General features: G+C 39.8%; 1 protein-coding gene across 1 annotated transcript; it reads left to right on the top strand.

Moving 5' to 3' along the window:
* Positions 1 to 1,133: 1,133 nt before the first annotated feature.
* On the top strand, positions 1,134 to 23,034 carry LOC104267712 (otoancorin-like; the record flags this gene model as incomplete). Its single annotated transcript, XM_009875556.1, has 18 exons — positions 1,134 to 1,257; positions 1,630 to 1,845; positions 2,393 to 2,560; positions 2,873 to 3,013; positions 3,604 to 3,659; positions 4,042 to 4,159; positions 4,625 to 4,698; positions 6,166 to 6,301; positions 7,370 to 7,560; positions 8,010 to 8,103; positions 9,234 to 9,363; positions 12,957 to 13,144; positions 16,569 to 16,724; positions 18,149 to 18,291; positions 18,690 to 18,826; positions 19,768 to 19,865; positions 21,660 to 21,852; positions 22,967 to 23,034. Coding segments are annotated over 18 exons (2,431 nt in total), but the record flags the coding sequence as incomplete, so codon positions are not given.
* Between the last annotated feature and the right edge of the window lie 460 nt (positions 23,035 to 23,494).

A 23,494-nucleotide genomic window follows, 5' to 3' on the forward strand; every position in this document is an offset into this window, starting at 1 on the left:
GGCCGGCCCAGCCCTAACCCACGACACAGGAAAGCTGGGCTTTGTAGGTTCTTGTCCTGTATAAATTATGAAAGCAAAAGCTAATTGTTTACAGTGACAGGGGATCGTTTCAGGCTTCCTATAAACAACTTCATCACCATCACTGTGAAGTTTAAAGTCCAGAGAGAGCGACTCACGATTCAGGCATCCTTTGCAGGGCTGCGGGTAATGGCAGCAAATAAGCACGAGGCCTTAGGCAGAAGGTCACCTACAGCAGGTGCTCACCCTTGGTGGTGTGACTGTTTCTCCCCACCAGCTACGGTTGTGCTTGCACTTTACAGAGGTTAATGTGAATATTACAGCACGGGTACTGTGAAGAAAATAGTGAGCTCCATGTCTGGTTCACAACGCTGCCCTGCAGGCTGCTGTGCTGGTACTACTCAAACAGTGAGTCTGAGCACGTTTGCTCCTGGCCGGTGTTGAGTGGACAGGTCTCCATCCATCAGCCAGACATATGTGTGACATCATAGAATGGCCTAAGCTGGAAGGGACCTTAGAGATCATTTTAATCCAGCCTCCCTGCCGCCAGGGACGCCACCTCTCGACTAGATCAGGCAACACATGGGGACCGAACGGGAATCGAACCCGCGACCTTATATGAAACAGCAGGCTTTGTTTAAACCTGAAACAATAAAGAGACTATGTAATGCTCTAACTGTTGCTCTGACATATAAATGAGTTCTGTTACATGTGAAATCCAAGCAGGGTTTAAACTTTGAAGCATCCAGTCAATCCAGATAACACAGCAAACCATTTCTAGAGACTTATTTAGCTCTCCATCCTTCTCAAAGCAGAGATTGCACTGCAAATTCTGCAAGGGAAGTGGAGTCGTTAGCTGCAAAAATCCAGCCACAGAAAAATGGAACCAGGAATTTTGACAGCACAAGCTGTAGATTTCAGCCAAACACAGAGAACGGTACATATGTGTCATGCCCCAATTTCAGGCCACGTGAAGTTTTAAAGATTGCAATTTAAGGCACTAGTGACAGAATTTATTCAAGTTTTGAGCACAAGTAGAGTATGCCATGCTATATTTCCATTTCCCGAGAATGACACCTTTTATGTCAGAAGTTAGCTAACATATTTTCTTCTAGGCTAGGCTTATTGGTTTGCTTTCATGATGATGTGGAACAAATGGATGCTGCTGTGGCCCGAGCTTTACTTCATCAAATGATTAAATGCAATCAGTTGAGAGGTTTTCAGACTGACGTTCAGAAGGTGGGTACAAAACTCATTTTTCTTCCCTAGCCTAATCCTGAAAGGAGAGGAGGTGGGACTTTTTTTGAATTTGGAAATAAAAGAGTGAAAAATGACTGGGATCTAAGAAATAAGTTGAAATAATTCTTAATCGTATAATGCAAAGAATAAAAGCCTATTTTAGGGTGTTTTTTTTCCACTGTGCTCATTCTTGTCTCATTCTGTTTCCTTCTGTTTCATATTCTTTTGAAAACTGGTTCTATTTTTTTAATTTTTATTAAGTGTGTGTGGTCACTAAATGGTTGTCAATGCCTGTTCCAGAAACTGCAGTTAAAGTTTTGGGTGATAATGGCAAGTTTTTATTTGCCATCTGCTTTTGTTTATTTACTTTAGCTCAAATCTCAGCTCCTGAACATTGCCATGCAAAACCGGACATTGAATGATACCCTTGGGTCTTTGTCAGATGCCGTGGTTGGATTAACTTCAAGTCAGCTGGAATCTTTGTCACCTGAAGCAGTGCATAAGGCTATCACAACATTAAACCAAGTCTCTGGGTGGGCAAAAAGCCAAGTTATGATTTTATCCAGTAAATACCTCTCTTATGAAAAGGTACCTCTGATAATAGCTTTCCTACCTTCTGTTTTCACAAGCAAAATGGCTTTTTCTCAACAATAACTGTAGATTTTGAAAAATTTGGTAGAAAACTTCTTTTTAGTACTATGAATTGTTTTTAGTCTGCAAATTGTGTTTAAATCAAATAAAACCATCCAAGACTGTACCTCTCAAAGTAATTCTCTAGTAACAGAGAGAAAGGCTATTTGCATTTTGCAGTTTTATATATTATTTTATCATATCAATGCCCTAAGCTGAATTTGCACGATCAGAGATCCCAGACTATACATTCAAATAGACTGTAATGGAAGGAATCCTTTCAGAAGTTTCAAAGAAAGGATCCCCTGAGAAAATTGTCGCATTTTTTCCCTAGACAGTCTTGTTTGAATTGCAAGAAATCTGAGGGAAGTGCACGCCCAAGCAAGAGTTGTATTAAGTGTTCAACAACAGTAGTTTTGATTTATTTATTAACTTTTTCTTTTAAATATATCTGCTGTTCACAAGCCAGAAAACTTTCTATTTGTTTTTGCTGTTATCCCTGCAGGTTTTATCATCTTATAATGTTAGTCAAATGGGCGTGTTGATAACTGGTGTTAGCACCCAGGCATTCTACAACATGAACCCAAAGGAGCTTTCTCAGATTATTCAAGGCACAACATCCCAATACTTATCAGACTTATCACCTGCACAACAGCAAGGGATCCTCAGGAAGGTAATTATAAACTCAGTGTGTAGCAGTTTCTCTCTGTACAGGAACACAATAACCAGATATGCAGAGCATGATTTAAAATGTTGTCACTGAAATCTGTGGTTTAGCTCAATGGTTAATATTTCCAGTGTTTTTCCTGAACACAGAGTATATTTTGAAGGCTCTCTTCTGCTTAGTCTGGTGACATTTTTAATACTACATGTTTTTGCTTTATCCTCTTAAGAGAAATATTACACAAGGTAGAAAGAAGGACAAATCCTGTAAATCTAAGCATCAATTCTGAAACGCCATGTATATATCTGTTCCTCTTTTTAGATAGCTGCATCTGGAGATTTTTCTTCATCAGTCAAAGATATACAGGGAGCTTTCTTTAAAGAAATATCTCTTTCTGATTTATGGAAGCAGACCGGGTATAGTTCTTCAATGATGAAAGGAAAAGAACTAAGAAGAAGCCAGGTAAAAATTATTATGCAGTTCCCATTTCCCTGCAATTTAGTATGACGGGAGAATAGGAAAAAGTGTTGAAATATGTCTGTGTTCAAGGAACATAGGTAAAAGGGAAGAACTGCCCCAAATACATGCTGACATAAATATCCAGTGGTCACTTAGAGCCTAGTCAGCTTTTTGAGACGATGTTAGAGAAAGGGAAGCATTTGTATGCTGAATTTAAAATTTCTCAGGATTCTGCCACATTAATTTTCTCTATCCAGTACTGAATACTAGGCATTTGCATATATAATAAGTCCTTTGGCTGTGTCCAGAGAGATGCAAGGTTGGAGCAGATAATCTCCAGAGGTCCTTTAAAACCTAAATTATGCTGTGGTTGTGTGCCATCGACATGTTAAACATCATCCCCTAGTACCAGTCAGTGATGTCTTGTGAAGTTCAGCGCTGGGTGCCAGACGTTTCGGTTGGCCAGACTGGACCATAGAAAAACCTTTAGAGTAAATAAGAGAAATAAACATACAGAAACCATGCAGTAGTTAATTACATCTTGCCTCTGAATTACCTAAGCTTAATTTTAAATGTAGTGGGTTTTGTTTCAGGCTTTGTATCTGTATGAATTACTGTCTGAGAAAAACTATCCTGTTGACCTTCTAAGGTATGGATTATAGTCTCTCTCGAAATGGTGTTTAAGTCTAGTTTTGTGATCGGAGCAACTTTGAGGTAAACATAAACACTTACGTGGTTATTTTGTGCTATCTTACCTTTATTCATTCCTTGGTACCACAGGATAGTTCACCTCCCTCATTAAAAAGAGTCTCCAAATCCAAAACCAGGATCAAAGCATTGCAGAGATTTTTGGTATTTTAAGGGTCAGTGAATATTTTTCAGTCTGATTACAATTTTTCTTTCAAAAGGCTTTGAATTACAATAAATGGGAGAGGTGATCAGGAAATCTGTATCTTAGGACATAGTTGTGGGAAGTAAGGACTAGTTCCTGCTTAAATATTCAAAATACTGAACTTTGCTTTTCCTATCAGCACAGGACAGCTTGTGAAAGGAGTGACTTGTCAACTCATCGAAAGTATGGGCACAGACATTTTTTTAAGCAATTTTAAATTTTTTGAAAACAATCTTCATCTGCTTTCTCCATATCAGGTAAAGCGGAAAAAAAGGCTTTGTACTACCCAATATCCAAACTATAGGTAAAGTAGGATTTGCTTAACTTCAAAATCTTGTATGTGTGAACTTGTCTGTTAACATATTTGAATCTTTTCTGTGTGAATTTGTCTCTTCATTTCGACAATTTCATTTGTCAGTTACAAATTGCAAGAAATTTCTATAGTTCTAATTTGGTTAATTCATGAGTAATCTGTTTGGAAATACACATACATTTAAAAAACATATAAAGGCTTTCATGCACACAAATATAGGACGTTTCATCTCTGAAGTCTGCAAAAAAAACCTCTCAACTTCATTTTAAGAAATGAAGGAAAATGCTCTCTGGTGGTAACATGCAGAGTTTTATATGTGCTAATTTATGAGATGTGGTAAACAAACCATATTTTCACTCTTCCTCAAGATTTCCAAATGTCTAAGATCTTAAATTTCTGTTGCTTTTAGGTTAATTGTTTAGCTTGGAAATTTTGGAAAGTCTCTAATGCATCTATTCCTCCCCTCCTGTTATTGGTGCTTCCGTAAGTTACATCTTACTACATCTTAATTGACTGCATTCATAGCAGTACAGTCCGAGTCGTCCTTCTGAGCACTTTTTAATAACCTCTTCAGTCCTAAGGAAACTGATGGTTCATACTAATGGTAATTTATAAAAAGTGGTCAGTGACTGTAGCCAAACTCTGTGTCAAGTGGAAGTTGGTAATGCCTGATGTCTTTTAGTTTAGCCTATTTTTGTCACAGTTGTGGATTCCTTTGCGTCCTTGCAGTTAGCCTCGCTGGAAGCTCTCTGTGCGTGGGCTGAGTCACAAGGCAGGGGTGTGGCAGCAGCGAAGCTGTTGCTGTTGTCAGCTAAAACAAAGGGGTTAATTCGTTGGGCATTCTTGAGCATAATTGTTTAGAATCACAAAACTAACTTAAATGTAGTTTATGCTGATATTGTTTTTTCTTTGCCTTTTTTTTTTTCCCCCACTAGGTTGTGAGACTTGGTTTGCTTATTTCTTTGGGGTATTTTTTGAGAGTGGATATGTAAGACAAAGCCATTAGGTACTGGTCAAGCATATTACTCTGTATAGTTAAAAACATTTAAGTGTATTTAAAGATGTTTTTTTAAGGTATCAAAACGTGCATTATGTAAATAGCCAAGTAATACACAGTGGCAGCTTCTTCCTCAGGAGAAAAATTGTACCTTGGTGGGAACTCCTGAACTGTACAACTTGTCATTTCCTTTTTCTTTATTTATTTCTTCCCACACACTTAAAAGGAGAAAAGGGAATGAGAACTATTCTTTTCCTGGAATACTTTTAATTGAAAAAAAAGTAAGAGAAGGAAAAACATCACTCTATTTAAAAACAATAAAATAGTAACAAACTTTAATACAAGGTTTTCTACAAGCTGCAGCACCAAATGATTTTGCCATGTTGCTTGTTCAGGGAAGTCACTGGTGCTCTTGGCTAGAAACCCTGGTGAGGCTGGGCTTGTGCAGCTTTGAGATTTGGCTTTATTTGCAAAGGCTGCCTGCCACTCTGCGTCAATAACATCATGTTTAATTTGGCAGGCTTCCTTGGACTTTGCTACAAAGCAAGCCTACTCTACAGTTACTTCTGGTTCTTAACTCACCCATCACATCTTCCTTCATCAGGGAATTATCTCTAATAAAGAGGAGAAAGGGAAAAAGTTTCTAAACTGTAGACATTCTTGTTTCATACGATATTAAAGCATCTCAGAGCACTTTCATCTGCTTGCAGCTAGTTGTAACCCTTAGCTGTTTTTTGAAGCGACATTCATGTCTTGATGATCTGAAAGAAGATGTGAGTTAAAGTAAGATGTAGATTAACTGCAAATTTTCTGACCTGGCCAATTTATAATAATTCAAGTCCAGACTTGTCTCTAAATTTTTCCATTATCACGGATTTTATGGGTGTGGTTTTGGGTGTATGAAGGTCAGGTTTACATTCTACATTCTGAGACCGTTTAAATTCTTTTGGCAGGGTTGAGTACCTGGAGTATGTTTCAGGCCCTTTGTGTGTCCCTTTCATTGAAAGTCTGGGGAGGACTGAGATGGACCTTTTGAATCCAAGCCTTCACAAAAAGAATGCTGTCATGCAAAAAGTACAGGAATGCTTGGTAGGTATGGCTAGGAGGGAGCTGCAAAAGAAGTAATCTGTAATTAGCCACTGACAATTCCAAACAAAATGAGAGTGGCTGATTAGTTTTCTCTCCCTTTATTGTCATGCAGTGCATCAAAAGGTTATCTTGCAGCACACACATGTTCATGGTTTCTTCTATACAGACAACAACCTGAGACACAGGCTCTCCTGCTCTGTGTTTGTGTGGTGAAGCCACAGCTGGTGGCTACTGGGAGCCCAAAAAGCTCATTTCTTTGTTGTCACAATCAAGAGCAGCTTAGACTGTCACCTAGCTCAGAGAAACTCTTAGTGCCAAGGCCCCAGGCAACCTGCTGTAGTTGACCAGCTTTGAGCAGGGAGGGTAGATGGGATGACCTCCAGAGTCCCTTCCAAATTCGGCCATTCTGGGGTTCTGTTTGCACATACTGCTGCACTGCAGTCCTGTAGATCTGTGGGTGGCACAGAACCTCCATGGAAGAGGCAGTGTAACCAAGAGGCTTTTGTGACTTCTGTCTGGGAGCTGTCACCCGTTTTTAGGGGAAACTAGTGCTTTGGTGTAGCTGTGAATATTCATGTCCTTATACATACTAACCAGCTGTATAATTCCCAGTGTTTCAGCAGCGTCTTGAGAAACCCCTTAGAGCTAAGCCTTCTAACAGCAAGAGCTTGTGTCCCCTTTACCATGAGGGCCCATGTGAGGGCCCAGCTGCCAAGCAGAACTGTACCACCTCTGCAAGTGTTGGGTTGCCACCTGGGTATAGAGATCATGGCAGGAGAGTTAGTTTTCATTATTTTTTATGTGCACTTCAATATGGAATAAAGGATGTACTGAAAGGTCTGACAAGTGCTTATTAAATATCACCAGTAGCATTGGTAAAAGCAAAAAGTATAAAGCAGTCTCGGCAGAAATTGTAGATTAAGTTGCCAGTGCAAACTTAATGTTTGTTCTTTATGGTCTTTGTTCCTTAAAGGGTCACAGAGCTTAAATGTGTTGTGATACAGTTGAGTGATACAGGGCAAAAGCCAAGATTAGCTCTGCCAACAAGGTAAATGCTTCTTGTTTCAGAATGGCTCCGTTGCTGATGAATATGATGTTGACCTACTTGGAAATCTAATCTGCCACTTACCACCAGCCTTTCTACATGGCAGAATGTCCCTGAGGGCAATGGCAGCAGCCCTTCATCAATTCAGACTCTGCCAACAGCTCAGCCACGAGCAGAAGACTGAAATTAAATACAAACTCCTCGAGTTATATGGGTAAGGTATTAGATATACCACCTCGCTTGTGCTGTTGGCTGAGCCATGCAAATACCAACCGTTCGCTTTGCCCAGATAGAACTGCAAGGAGAACAACACAAAGCTACTTCTGTCAGTGGCCAAGTTTGGGATCTCTGTCCACTAGAATGAAATTTCTGTTCTTGTGTGTAATGTGATAACTGTGGAACAAAAGACAACCCCAGGGACACCCTGCATGCCTTAAGTCTATTGCCACAATAGTTGAAGCCTTTCTCTCAATATATTGAGAATTCCACTAATGCCCTGAAATGAGAAAGTGCAGTTTGATCTTAATAAGCGTGAATCATCATGTTGGCATAGAAATGTCTGTGTTTCCTATCTAATAAGGTGTAAGAAAAACTCAGAACTTTTAGTATAATTTTGATTGTGAATGTTCTTTATAAATACAATTTTCCAAAATATTTCTTCAGCTCCCCAAACAACTGGACGGCTGAGACAACATTAGATGTTGGACCATTCATTACTCTGCTATCAAAAAGGAAATTGAACATGCTTGCTGAAAAGGTATAGTTTTATTATAATTTTTAAATTTGTAAAAGATAAGGGTGGAGTTTGGATTTGTGAATGTCATAATGCAGTATAAATTATGTAACCTGAATGCTAAACTAGGTAAATAATTATCTTGGCAAGTAATCACATGTTAATATTTCACACATTCTTGGCGCTATCAAAATTTCTGAGAATTCTTCTTGAGAGTAAGGGTAGTATAAACAATCCTTTGCTCATACATGCAATGATAATTATATATCGCTATATAAAAAATGGTGCATTTATAGTGAGTGCAGTCTCAAACAGTTTTAGTACTTTACACCTTGCAGTATTGTTTCCTCCAGTGCTCTGCCTTCCAACCATAAAAGTTACGTTTCTTATCCTGTTTAATATTGGGATTATACTGATCAAATTAGCATTTACTCACGTGGCCCTTTGCCCCAGGACCATCGTAGCACACATAACAATAACTAATAGCTGCTCTGTTGCACTTTGTAGTTTCTTTGCCCTCTTTAGTTCTTTAATTTTTTATGTATAGGTGTAAAATGGAATGAGGAGTTCGTTCTTCAGCAGAAATATGTAAGCACAGTCAGCAACTTTTCCTCAAGAGATAATCCTTATAACTGACCGAATAGAGTAGGACTCTTCAACTGAGAGGAAAGTGTCTAGCAGGATGAAGGAGGGTGAAAAAAAAAAAAAGGTGAACAGGTTAAAGTTATTTCTTATAGTTTAATTGAGCCCCTATCCTCAATTCTTATACTTAACTGGAGAAGTTAGGACAAACAAAACACAGTTCTTTCCATACTGCACATACTAAAACAGTGGGACTCATTGCTATAAGAGGGCCTGGAAATAGACTCCAGTCAGGCAGTGCTCAGGTGTTGCCAGAAGCTGAAAGGGCATACAAAGGGCAGAATCACTCAGAATTTGCTTTGTTTCTAATTTTTTCCTCCTCAAACTTATGCTGTTGACCTTTCAGTAGCAGCCAATTTACTTTCGTCTTCTGAAACATCTGCACAAATAGGAAGGAGGCTGAGCTGTTACTAACACCTACTTTGCTGAGGTCTGCACAAGTCTTTCTTTGCAAAAGTATTTGTTTTTAAAGGGAGAAAGAAGTCTTATTTATTGTTTCTTTCCCTTTGAAGTTCCCCAGTATCATTTTACAAATAGCAAAGACAATTGGACCAATTTCTTCAGCTGAAGATCTTCTATCAACTATATTTGAATCTGTCTCTAATGCCACTGCCAACACCGAATCGTCTCTCGCCAGACCTGGTCAGTATTTCACCTGGTATCTGTGCAAAGTGCCAGATTTACAATGTGCCATCCTGAGCTGTGATGGTGCAGCTCAGACAGACTTTTTGTTTCTCCGTGTCATCAAGTATATTCTGAGAAGCTGGACAATAAAACATAAATCATTGAGTAACTTAGAGGTTCAGACTTCTAGCAAAAACAATGGAAGTCTTCATTCCTGTAGTTACCCGTAGTTGTCTCATGCACTGACCATTTGCTGAAAAACTTCATTTCATTATAGGACTGCGTGGTTAAACATCTCCTGGAATGTTCCTGAGTGCACAAAAGAAAAAGATGACTGATTTGGGGTTGGAGTAGATGATCTTCAGAGATCTCTGCTGACCCCTAACATTCTGTGATTCTGTGATTTGAATTGGAGGATTTTGTTTATTTTTATTTTTGTTTATTTTTACTTTCCTTTGCAATCTAAGTGAAAACACTTGAATTAAAAACCTGTCAAAGTGACAAGTCACTGTTGTGCCAAAAAATCGCACATAGTTCATCCTTTGCCAGACATGAGCATATGTTGACTTGGCTGTTCTTAAATCTGACATTGGTGACACCGTGTTTTGTCTGTCCAAATCGACAAAGTTTTTTATAATCTAAAAGGTATTTTAATTATCAACCAAACTAATCTATTGGAATCTCTGCTGACAAATAGATAATTTTCTTTGTATAAAGGGCACACTTTGACTATATTCTGTTATTACAATAACAGTATTCTTTCTCATACTTGAAATTCACCAGGCAAAATTTTTAAACTAGACCATCCTTTGCCATGGAAAGCAATCCTGCTGTGGGGGAGGCTTTTGCAAAGCACTCCCGGGAATTCAGACCCCAACAATTTCAAGGAGTTTGGTACTGTCTGCCTTTATGTCTTTGAAAATTTCATCAGTGGTTCTCTGCTCAAGAGAATGCAGGTCCAAGCTCTTACCAAGCCCTGAGCCACCATGGAAGTCAATCTGCTTGTGTAACAGCGGTGTGACATCTGAACGATGGCTGTGTGTCTCTGGGAATGAATTTGCTCCTGATGATTCATACACAGAGAGAGACAGGGGATGTTCTACACAGTTGCATTTTTGCGTAGCCTGAAAAACACCCATGACCTCTGTTGATCAGAACAGTCATTACACAATTATGCAGAATCGAGCTGGTGGAATGGTAGAGTATTAATCCATCTGAATGCATGAAGTTTACTCTTCCTTGAAGTAAACTGTCAGATCATAAATAATATTTCTTTAGGCATGATCCACAGGACTAGAGGTTCAGCATCAGGTATTTCAGTATGCTCATGTCCTTCTATGTGCTTTTTTAGGCCTCTGGATCACAATGTGAATCCCAAAGACTTCTCTAATTTGACTAAGTCATATTCAGTGCACTCGCAGAATGGTCTCATCTGCATTGCAAGACCAGAATAAACCTGCCAGTGAAGCTAACGGTCTTTGTCAAAGGACAACTGGGCTCCAAGGCTGTGGAGGCTTTTAATTCTTCATTTGGGGTACATGAGCTCAGCTGAGAGGAGAGTCTGAGAGATTAAAAATTTTAAGATTGTTTGTGCTAGTCTAAGAAATACTTCTGCAATCAAGTATTGTATTGAAATTCTGTTACCAAACATAATCTCATCAACTTCACACAACTCACACAGTGGTTTCAGTAAGGAATGAATTTTTGTGGCTGATTTGTGAATCACTAGAAAATTGGTTATTATGAAAATGGCTCTAGAATAACACTGATGCTCTTCATGCTACGTGCTATTTTACATTTCCCATGGTCCACTTACCACTTACTGGTGACGGAGTTCTTCCATCTCTGTCTACATCAAGATAAAAATGAAAGTGGTGCTTAAGGTTAGATGTCCAAGATGCTACCAGAAAGCAGTGTCATTGCTGGAAATAGAATTCAAGTTGCTTACCCCAAGCACTAAGATATAATTCATATATAATATATATATATACGGTATATATTATATACCGTATATATACGGTGTGTATATATATAATACGTTCTTCATCAAACTAAATGTGATTATGCAGCAAAAGGAAGAGTGAAGTAGCATCAGATACAGGAAGCAAAGTCAGGAGTCTAATTAGTATTTCCCTCTGTAATCATGTCAATGTATCTGGTGTGTTACAAATAGTAAAATCAATGTTTTTTCCAAGAACACAAAATATTAGGTTTTCATGACTTGGAGAAGGGAACTGCATTGTGTCTGGATGAGTAGTATTTACATGATAAAAGCTGACCTTTTGCAGCAGGGGAAAGTGAAACAATGCAGCTTCACAAGAGGGCGGTGAAAAGGGAGAGCAGAGCATCAGCTGGTACAGTGGAAGCTGAACAACGTTTTCGTTTGCTCAACAGATTCAGTCTTTTCAGTGTTCTACCCACTACTGCAGCTTCCTTTGATGCAAACAAATCCCTCCTTTGCCTCCTTTCAAAGTACAAATCTACTTTGTACGTTCTCGCTTTAATTTATTTATCTGGGGGAGCTTAGTTCGGGCGCAGCATCTGTGAAATTCCTGCTTTTTACTGGTAATGACCGTATCTGAAGACATGTAGGGATTCTTTGTTTTAGATAATTATTTAATAAGATTTTCTTAAATTAGTGACAGGAGAGAGAGCAGTAAGCAACCACATTAGGATTCTATTTTCTGCTTTCCATCAATATTAAAGGTAGGTTATGCCAACGAAGACTAGGATTTGTTAAAACACAATGGAAACTGTCTTGTTGGATCATACATAGGGCCAGAACCTGACCATAAATAAGATTTTTAAAGGGAATGTTTCTGTCCAAACAGTTCTGTTGTAAGTGAACAGTCCTCTCTAGATCCTGATGTTTTAACAACATGCTTGCCATAAAGAAGCACCATGCTTCTCTGACATATCCAGCTTCTCTCTTCACCTTGTTTAAATGTCAGGGAAGTCTTACAAGACATACATCTTTGTCAGGGGGTGTCGGAGTAAAAGGACCTCTCACTTCTGTTACTTACCTGTTGAGCTGGAGTCACACATGTACTGTTTGAATGTGGAGAAGTTTATTTAGCTGCAACACGTTTTTGTGAGCAATGACACAGCTGCATGGAGACTTCCACTGAGGACATCCCCAAGATTTGCATTTCATTCGTACTCAAGAAAGGCTTCCAGTGAACGGTGGGTTTACCTCGAAATAAGCCCTTGCCTGCCTTCTCATGCCTTAAGGTCAATAGACTTCAAAGAAACTTGCAAGATACTGGTTACTCTTAATGCACACATCAAGATTTTAGTTTTATTGTGGCATCCTATATTGTACCAGTTCTGAAATATATGTCTGCTGCTATTTTCTTTTCCAGTATGTGTTGCCTTTAGAGGACAAAGAATACAGCATTTCTTGCAAGTTAGGTGAATTCTAGTTTTCTATCCAGGATGTTAACAGTGTAAATGTTTAACGCAGTTATTTTATTGCAAGATAATTAATTTACCATTATTACATCTGATGCAGTTAATGTATAGTCTGTCACCCTCTTAAATCTCTATATTGCTTGGATTTCTTTTCTTCGGTGTTTTTGAAGAAAATTCTTACTATTTGACCTTTTTTCCAGATTGCCTGGGAACCAGAGCTTCTTCTTCAGATGAAATTATTAAATTAGCAGAAGCAAATGTCTTTTGGTCAGTTCACGAACTGAAATGCATGGACGCGGGGACTTTTGACAAAAATGTGGAACTTCTTGGGACTGTCTCAGGTTTTAACAGCTCCCAGCTTATTGCCTTGAAGGAAAAAGCCACGCAGGTAACTCGTTTCTGTGAAGGAAAATTAAATCCATAATTTGACTTGCTGTTATTGAACTATGCAGTTCTAAAATAACTGTGCTATGGCAATGTCATTACTGCTGCAAGAATACCTATTATTTATTGGGAAAATAGTGTGAGATCGTGATAGAAGACTATTGCCCTTGCTTCAGAGTCAATAGACAAGTAGTTCTGAACTACTGGCAGCTGAAAAACTTAAGTGCTTTTACTTTTGAATTGTTTTTCAGTTGCTTGCTTCTCAGTTCTCTTTCACAGATGAAAAATCATCAAGCAGTACTGTAGGCTGTAGATTGGCCTGCTGAGACTTTAGCTCAGAGAGTTAAGCTGTCTACCTCAACATTAAATATAATCTACAGTGGTGTAAAACCAGACTGACTGAAAGAGACTGTTATTAGCTGAATAAAGCTTATTATCCCTTCTTGCCACAGGCAGGGACAATCCCATCAGTGCAAAATTTTAGGGAGAAAAAAACCCGCATGCATTTAGTTTGTCTTTACGAGGATGTTACTAGCGAGTGCCTGTTACAGAAACACAGCAGAGAGGAGACCTCTGTCTTTGCCAGGCTGTAGATTCATTGAGAGGAACGGGGCTATAATCTCAGCTCTTAACACCATTCTTGCAGAGCTGCTGCTGGCACCTCTGTCTCTCAAAGTGCAGCAGTGCAGCTCCTCTTGAGCCCCTCAGAGAGGTCTCTGCTCTGGGCTCAGTCCATATGTGATGTCCGTGCTGCTGCTGCAGCATGAGAGGCTGAGACTGAAACTTCTCCCTGTCTGGCACTGCAGTGCAGATTCTGTGCCAGAGCGCTCAGGACAGGGTGCTGTACTGGGTGCAGTTCAGCGTGCTGTGGCTGGGGCACAGCATCAACAAGGTGTCTGGGCTCCAAGCAGCGCTGCCTTTGCCAGCTGAGGGCTGAGAGAGAAGTCAAACCTTGCTCCATCCCTGCTCTCAGTGCGGCACTCCTCCCTGGGGGTGCCCTCCTCTTGCTCCTTTGTGGTTGCCTGCATTGCCAGGAAACAGGTAGTGTCCCAAAAATGCCTGTTTCAGCAAGGTAAAGCCTTAGGGTGCAGTAAAAGAAGTTGCTCTGGTTGCAGAACACCCAGATATGAAGACGTTACCATCCCCAATCTGTCTTCAGCTTCCTGTCACCAGCATCTGCTGGAGGTATCCACTCTCTGCTTCCATCTCTGCATGGCTAGTTGCTCTGTACTCCCATTCTGTCAATGATCCAGTGTTTTAAAAGTACTTTTTAAGCTCCATCGGATCATTCTGACAGAAGGAGGTTAGGAAGCATCTCCAAGTGCAGTTGGCGGCAAGTACAAGTGCAGATGCTTGGAGATCTGAGGGCTGTGACCTCTGAAGGAAAGCAGGAGCAGGAGACAAGGTAACCTGGACAGCATCTTCTTAAATCAACAGCTGCAGACAAAGTAGTGGAGCTAACCATAACTTATGGATAGATACAGCCAACAGTGCAGATTTTAAGCAGGAAAGTTCACCTTTTAAAACTCTGAACTGCAGGTGCTTGAAGAGAAGTGGCACTAAACAGATTTCCAGAAGCAGATGGCGAGTCTCTGCAATTCTGTCTCCGCTGCCTTGTTGCAGCAGGACCACAGGCCACTGCATCAAATGCATTCTTCGCAAGACAGCTTCCCTCTGTCAGCACAGACACATGTAGTTAGGAAAAGAGAAGAAAAAAGTAATCCTAGAAGAAATAAAACCAGTGCTCATCTGAGACAGTGGGAACTAAAATATTTTACAGCGGTGCAGCATAATGATATACTTACAGAGTGCTATCCATTGTACAGAATATGCCAGCAAAATTAATACACTCATATCCGTGCTACCTTCATTTCAAAGGTACAGAGATCAGTAGTGTGCTGAATGAAAGTATGTTCTGTCAATGTGTTTGTAAGACAGCTTGCTGCTAGACTTCCTATATATTAATTTACAAAATGCAACGTGATGTCACCCTGAACGTGAAGCATGAGAAATCAGACAGTGCAGGCAAAGCTCTTCGAAATTATGTGCATAAGATGCTGTTATGTTATGTTATTAACTAAAGGGCATCTTTGATTAAAGGTTTGATTAAGCCAGCTTTAATTTCTCCTAAACTGATTTCCCCTAAAAGAAACTGCCGACTACTCATGGTCCCAAACTAATTCAAAAAGTCTAGCTATCAGATTGTGTCTTGATGAAAGTAAGAAGCTTAGCTCACTTGTAAGTGGAAGGTCTCCAGGCTCTGTGATAGTAACAGATGTATCTGTAGTCTGTAGGTGAATGAGGACAAAGGAGTGTTTCTGTTTCATGTGTTGTGTTATTTATATCATTATATCTGAGATTTCATCCAGCACTGTCAGATAATGCTGTTTCTGAAGTACTTCAGATTCTGTAGTTTGTGACCTAGATCAGAAAATAGACACATGATATTTTTAACTGCATGTATTTTGTGTATCTCTTAAGCTAGAGAATTAAGAGCTTTAAAATTGGGCTGATGCTTTTTACTACCTATTTTCCTTGGGGAAAAAATGACATTTCCCAGGCTTAGACCCTTTTTCTGTTTCTTTATGACATTGTAAAACCAACAAAAAAGATCCAATGGAGAGGTACAGGTCCAGCAAAACATCTCTTAAACAAATCCTTAACCTGAGTGTCATAGTTGAGAAAGGCACCTTGGCAGTCCTAAGGCTAGTCCATGTTGGATATGCACGTTGGTGTGAGCAGCAGATGGACTGCAACTCTGTATAAGGAATATCTTATTCCAGAGATCTGGCCCTTTACTTTATGCAGATTATACAGCTTCATACGTATCTGAAGGTGCAAATGCTGTTTAGTGAGCAACTGCAGAGATACTCCTTCCGCAAGTCCTTACTAGCTTTGACCTTTCTAATTATTTGAACTAAAGTTAAATTGTAGCTATCCTGAAAATGGAATAAATGAATAAGACAGTGCTGAACAATCAACTTAGCCCAGGTCAGGTCTTCTAGTTTTATTTTTCTATGTGGAGTTAGCAGCACAATCATGGACTACAAAACTGACATGTATAGACTGCCATAAAGCAAAGTTGCTGAGGTACATGAGACCTTTAAGGGGAGGTTTGGTTTTGTTTGTTTTAGTGTAAGCCTGTCAAGTTAAAGTGACTTTCTCCAGCCAAAACCCAGTGTCTTTTTTTCTGTAAAGGCAATTGGCCTCATCTTGAAAGATACTGACTTCTGTCTTCTGTCATTTCCAGCTAAATGTAATTGACAGTTCTATCCTCTGCAAATTCAGCTTTTGATGGACTTTCATTATCCCTTACTCAGACCTTGTCCTGAAATCAGAGATGTGCTTTGGGTATTGGGATCTGAGAATGGTATATGTAGAGGAAGATTCATAATGATCTAACAAGCATTAATGAATCTCTGCTAAAGGTTTGGGGATCGCTGCCAGACTGGAAGAGTTACCATATTGCTTCCCTGGGCCGCATTGCTCTGGCCCTCACTGAACATGAAATCAAAGAGCTGGATTTGCATTCTGTCGACACCATTTCTGCCCTTAGCCAGCAAACAGAATGGACTCTTACCCAGGTAGGTATGTTATTGAATGTACTCCTGGTGAAAGGCTCTGGATTCCCACCCTTTGGGACTGAATCGCCTGGAAGTGGAAGCAGCAATCCGCGCTACTCCCTGCTGCTTTTCTGTGGCCGTGACCCCAGTGAAAGGGGGCAGGTAAGTCAGCACTGACATTTGCCTGGCTGCTGGCTTCCCTGCCGAGATGGCCAGCTGTTAGTTGTGGTGGTGATGAGTGTATTCTTCAGCAATTGCCCAACAAGTACTAGAAAGATTGTGTGTGAAAGAGGTCACCAGCTCCTCTGACACTGCCCCCAGATTAGATACTGCTGCTGAGATACTAGCCCTTCCTGAGAGTAATCACTGAGGAGGTATTGTGCCCCCGAATCCCAGAATCCATTGCCCTAGAAACTTAAATTGTTAGCAGATACACTCCTCTCACCTTCCTTTCCCTGAATAACTTCTAGTTATGTCAATGGGACTTTCATAATTAGAATTAAAAGCATTTATTTGCATATGCGATTGGCAGCATATTTCTGACTCTGTGACCCATACCATCAGGGCTCCTTGGTTGCACAGCTGCTGGCATGGTGGCAGTCAGCTTTGGCAGAAGATCACAAATCTGTTTAATAGATTCTTTTTCTGAAAAGCACCATCAGAAGGAAGGACTTGGGAGCATTTTGTACAATACTAGCTGGCTTTTGAAGTTTTCCTGCTGTCAGTAAGAATAGCTAGTTAAAAGAGACTCATCCTGCCTAACTTCAGTTGTCTAGAAGGCAGCTAGTTTAAGATAATCATTTGAGGCTCAGCATTATGGATAGATTAGGAAATCTTGGGAGTTGCTAGTTTCTTTTGCTGTCTTTGGAGGATGCCTTAGTGGCAGGCTTAAGCTAGACACACAGTTTTTAAATGGTTAGTTTAGGATGAGCACCATCCTAAATGACTTAGGCTTGCAAAGGCATTTTGATACTGATATTCCATTCATATCTGAAAATCACTCCTAAACACAGGTCACCATCTATATACAACACTTAAATAAGATAAAACAATGAGTACTGGAAAAACTAAAAATGTCATATTGATCCCCTTGAGCAATTTATGTTTTCTTCTAGCAAGTCATTTGAACTGGGCAGCTCTGCTGGGCAGCTCAACCCCTGTTTCTTCTGGTGGAGCATTCCCCTTGTGACTTGGCAGAAGAGGTGCAGAGAGCTTTCAAACCACTTGCACTTGGGAAGTGGTTGTGCAACAGTGCCCTGTTTCAGTGTCACATATAGGTGGTGACAGTGCTCCTCCCGAAGGCCAGGGCAAAACTCCAATTAATTACACTGGGAGGCTTGGGATTATATATGGTCCGTAGCTTCTTGTAAGATCTTGAGCTTCTACTGACAAAAACTTCAGTTATATTTACTCTGTTCATGCATAATATCTTACTGCTTTTGTAGGCAAGATCTATTCTGCAAGGTTTTCTAGAAGACTCTGGCCAGACGATCAGTACACTAAAAAGCTTTGATTTAGTTGGATTAGGAGCGATTCTCTGTGCTTTGAACTCCACAGAAATCATGTCCATACAGACTGCTGAATTCAGGTACTGCATTTAATACTTAATGAAATATTTATTAGTATTTCTGTAGATAAAATTTACTGTGCAGTTTGTTTTCCTTCAAGATTTCTGAAGCCTAAAGGATACTTCTGTACATTTTAAATGCTTTTAGAAAGAAAATAACTGTTGTGGAAGGTGTACACTAATTGTTGAATGTATATTCTATTTTAGGTTTCCTCTGTCGTTTATATCCCAACATTTAAGTATTACATTGAGAAACCCAAGGTTTTGCTCAAAGCATTAAACATTTGTATGCAATTTCTATATACATATTTTAAATTTAAAATAGGTTTATGTCTCCTTACAGCAGACTATATATTCCAGGCGTATTTAGTGGTGCATGTAATTGCAGCATGTAACGTTAACCTTGTTGCCTTTTGCAGTGCTGCAGTTGCAAGAATTGGCCTGTTGTTTTGTAGCACCCCTGTTCTGAGGCAGTTTAAGAAGATGACAGAATCTGTGTTTGGTACTGCTGCTAGCTGGAACGCCTCTATTTTACAGGAGATAGGTACTATAGCAGGTAACAAAATTCAGACTCCAGATGGTGATGGTTCTAAAGCATTATTATTAAGCATTAAGAAAGAGGTTCACGTAGCAGTGCATTTTTCTAGAGTGGCAAAAGACATTTCTTCCAGAGAGGAATCACCTGCAGGGATGGACATCCAGCATTTTCATTAGCACTAAGGAGAAGTCGTGGTATTCTCTGTAAGGTCTCTGAATCTGGTCAAACCAACCCTGGAAGCACAGCCTGAAGTCATTTGTGTCATGTAAGTTGGACAGGTTAAATCAAGTAGGGCAAAACTGACTAGGATTTCAGACCAGCTCGCTGTTTGTGAACTGTGCTGCTACAAGTGTGGATGTATTGGGTCAGAGCAGTGCTCTAGCTGACCGGGCGTCCTGCCTCCAACAGTGGAAAGAATGGGCTGCCCAGGGAAGAGCGAAAGAACAGGGTTAGCCAAAGTGCTCTCACAGCCTCGGAGACTCCTTAAGCCAGAGATCACATACAATTTTGTTCATGGATTCTTTTTCCTGTGGTTGTTTAACTGCACATTGAACTCAGAAATTTTAGCATCCTCGATGTCTGCGGCAATCATTTCACACTGTAAGTACTGAATGGGTGAAGAAGTAACTCCCATTGCACACTTATGCTCCCTAATCTTGTATCAGAAGAGGCTGTGAACAAGCATTCCCTAATAACACTGTGTATGATTTTAGTGATTTTTATTGTTGTCTCTTTTCCAAGATAAAGTAACTCAGGTAGAGTACATTCCATACCAGTGGCTAAGGTCAGATGATTTGTGATGTTGGAATATAATGAAACAAACTCCATAATGCACTGGCATAAACCATTTATTAAATATTTTCTATAAATGCTTAAAATTTGTATTAGCCTAAAAAAAAATCTAATAAAATGAATATTAACTGAGTTTTGTTCTTGTTGTTTGGTTGGGTGTTTTTTAGGTGGTTTGAATGAAGATGAATTAAAAGCTTTTGATAAAAACTTGATGCCATATTTGCAGCCAATAGCAATAAGATGTATCCCTCCTGAAATTTTCCAAGTAAGAGCTCAATTACTGAAGAAGTAACCAAATTGCTAGTATTTCTACTCTAGTATAAATAACCTGCAGCACTGATTTATAGTTTCGTTTTGGGTTTCAGCAAAAATTTTTCTACAGTGTGTTGAGAGACAGTCAAGAATCTGAACAATTAACTTCCAGCTATATCATCTGTGTTTGTCATGTCCATAAAGTATACTAGACAAGCTTATTTATTCTTCAGAATGTGTCCCAAGGAAAAAGCAAAGATCTAGGGTCAGAAAGCAGGGAATGGAATCTCTTTCTTCCAAAACTGTGTTCAAATTTGAGTTTTCTTCTCTGTTTATTAAGAGTCGCAAGGATGCTATTATATCTACAAATTTCTCTGCTCTGTAAGAGATTTTTTTATTATCCTAAAATCTGGCAACATTCTCCTGGGTTAGCTCTGAAAAACAGATTGTACAGGCAGATACAGATTGGAAAAGAATTACATCTAATTACAGCAGTTCTGAATGTGGACCAGAAATTAGAACGTGGATCTTGACATCATTGGCCCAGCCTTTATTTGACTTTGTGACAAGATTAATATTCTGCCTAGGCTGGTCTCTTTCAGATGCTTGGGCAAGCAAGAGCCAAGCAGATAGTTAACAGTGTCAGCGTTCATCAAAGAGAAAGACTCCTTGAACACTGTTCTGCACAGTACCACTGACAGTTTAGATAAGCCCGAAATGTCCTTAGTGAAACTGTTTCTTTGAAAAGCAGGCAAAACTGAAGATCTAAAGCATCTTGTAGGATTTCTTTCAAATAGCATACATTTTTGTTAGTAAGAATAGTAATGATACTACAAAATGTGCTAAACAAGTAATAGGATACCTTCTCAGAAGAGTTTGTATTTGAAAGGTTCAAAGCAAACTTTGTTTTACATGGGTTTTGAATAACTTCAATTTACAGCTGCATACATTATTCAGATTTTGATTTATGAAAAATTAAGTTTTATTATGGAATTTAGAAGAATTGGGAAGAGTTTACTCCATTGTCTGATGTACTTGGAAGGAGAATTTATTCTTTCTAAAGTAGAACCTGAATGCAGAATTGCTGCGGTAAAGAAGGCTTGTTGTGTAGGAGGGCTAAAATTCTTGTGGCTGCAAAATGTTAACTAAAATCAAAACTAGAATCAAAGCAGTGATTCAATCCAGCATGCCCAGTACATGCAGCCTTTACAAACTGGCTAATTGTTATGTCATGTAATTACTGTAAGATTATGATCAACACATTTAATTTTTAAACACAAGTTTTAATATGACCAAACTTGAAAGATTTTCAATCTAAGAGAAAATTGAATAATGAGGTTAAAACATGGGGGTATATTTCATCTCACTGCCCTACTGCTAACCATAATCAAAGGTCAAACATAGGTTCAAGTGAGGTTGCTTGGGAGCAGATGTAAGAGGAAATAGATGAAAACACAAGAGGATGCATGGCATCATCAGTCTTTCAACAAATCAGAAAAGAAATGGCTGGAAAAATTAAACTCCAGCAACATTTTGGAGCAGTGTCCAAATGGACAGAAAGCACAGGAAGCTTCTCAAGCTGTCAGATTGCAGCAGCAAAGAGAAGGGTAAAAGAGAAATGAGTGGTTAGTGAAGTAAATGAATGTGGAGGAATTTTTTTAAGCTCTTTTGAGGTCTTCCCTAGCAACACAATGCTAAAGGCTACTTCCCCTCATTTCAAATCGGAGACAGTGCTGACTTCTGATTCCTTACCTGCTTTATGTAATTGACAGTCTAAACCAATTTTTCTGGCTTTTACTCCTCCTAGGCATTGTCCCCAGAACAAATAGCAAACCTGGGCCCTGAAAATGCCGCCATGGTTACCAGATTGCAGCGTGAGCATCTGAATGCGTCACAGCTCCAGAGCCTTCAGCTGGCGCTGGACGGAGCCAGGACTAGCGCCCCTGAGACGCAAAACGGTGCAAGCCCTACCCAGGCAGTGCAAACCCCAGCTGCAAGTGGTGAGCAGTTACCCCCTGCTTCTGCTTCGAGGGGGAGGACATACACATTAGTGGGGCCCATGGTTTTGCAGCTTGCACCAGGATCAGACCTGTAACTTGAAGGCTGGTTTCTTTTTAACTCATGCCTCAAATCGTGTGCCTGACCAAGATGAACAAGGATTTTGTTGGATTTACTCACGACGAGAGATGATGGAAGAAGATTGTCAGATGGCATTAGCAGCTAATTACACTATGCTAAGTACTAGCTTGTGTAAAGTGTAGTCTGAAACTGTAAGCTTTTCCTTCTCCTTCTCTGCCATATTCTTTAGCTAATTTTAAGACAGGGCTCTCCATCTCTGGACATTCAGATCACAACCTTTATCTGGAGCAGAACCCTGTCTGCAGAGATGCAAGTGGGAAGGGAGGTAGCACTGGGGTGGATTAGCATCTTTGCCCAGAGTGAAGGACCCCTTGAACAGTTTTTCTTGCTGTTCCCATCCTGTTTGGAATTAAGGCCTATGCTTTGGTGGTTTAACATTTTACTTCGCCATATTGCAGTTTGTGCTGGCACGTATGTTAATGGACATTTTACACTGAGTGAAAGTTTGTGCATAGGCAAGTCAGTGTTGAGAACTTAGCCTTATCAGACAGCAAATACGGTTGCTTCCAGTGACACCAGCACAACATAAGCGCTGAAGAAGAGAGAGGGGTGTTGAGATGCTAAAATAGGAGTAAGGGAGACTTAGTTGCTATGATGGCTGTGCTGGAAGTAGAGTAGATCTTCCCAGAACCACCTGAGTGGTGCTCTCAACCCGGCTTCTGCGCACGTGTGACCTGTTCGTTGTGTAGATATGCCGAAGAGACAAGTTTCCTTGGTAAACGTCACCTGAGTTCTTGAGGTTCTCGTTCACTATTCCTATCTCTAGTAAGTACCCCCCTATGAAATGCTTCCCTTCAGAGCTGTGTATGTTAAACTGGAAGTGACCATTCTGGCTGGTGTTGTCCTCTGAGCAGCTGAATATAGTTAGAATTCAAATATTGGGATTTGCTGCACCTCTTTAGGGTGGTGTAGATAAGACTGTACTAGACCTGAAGTGTATTGTGACACTAAGGCATTGTGCTTTCTGCTTTTCAGGTGCTCCTTGTTTGAGTGGCTTCAGCTTCTGTTCATGTGCTGTGTTTATGCTGCACCTGCCTTTCTGAATCCATGACTGTTAAGCTTGACGTAAGTTCTGTTTTCAGGAAGAGGTAGCTTTATAACAGAAACATAGTTCACCTGTAACAGTGATGGCTTAGCAGTAGCAGCACAGGGTAAAGGGCTGTGGGACCCTCTTTCTACTCTGAATACAGAGGTAACAATTTCTGAATATTTTTTTCTGTGTTACAAAGGTGTCTTGTACTTCTGTTAAATCTAATCTCTGGAATCTAATCAAGGGCAGGGCACTTAATCTTATCTTTACTGTAAAGCCAACCTTAACAAAAGTATATTTAAAATTCCATGTAACACCAACCTGTTACTGCATTGTTATTTGGAACACGTTGTTGGTATTTATCTGTTCCAGTCTATTGATAAGATTTTATTCCAAAACCGCTTTGATAATCTCCAGTTCAAAAAACATTACCATTAACTTTCATTGGATTTTACCTTTTCGACAGGCTAAAA

The sequence above is a fragment of the Apaloderma vittatum genome, unplaced genomic scaffold (assembly GCF_000703405.1).
Source record: "Apaloderma vittatum isolate BGI_N311 unplaced genomic scaffold, ASM70340v1 scaffold13608, whole genome shotgun sequence".
NCBI classification, from domain to species: domain Eukaryota; kingdom Metazoa; phylum Chordata; class Aves; order Trogoniformes; family Trogonidae; genus Apaloderma; species Apaloderma vittatum.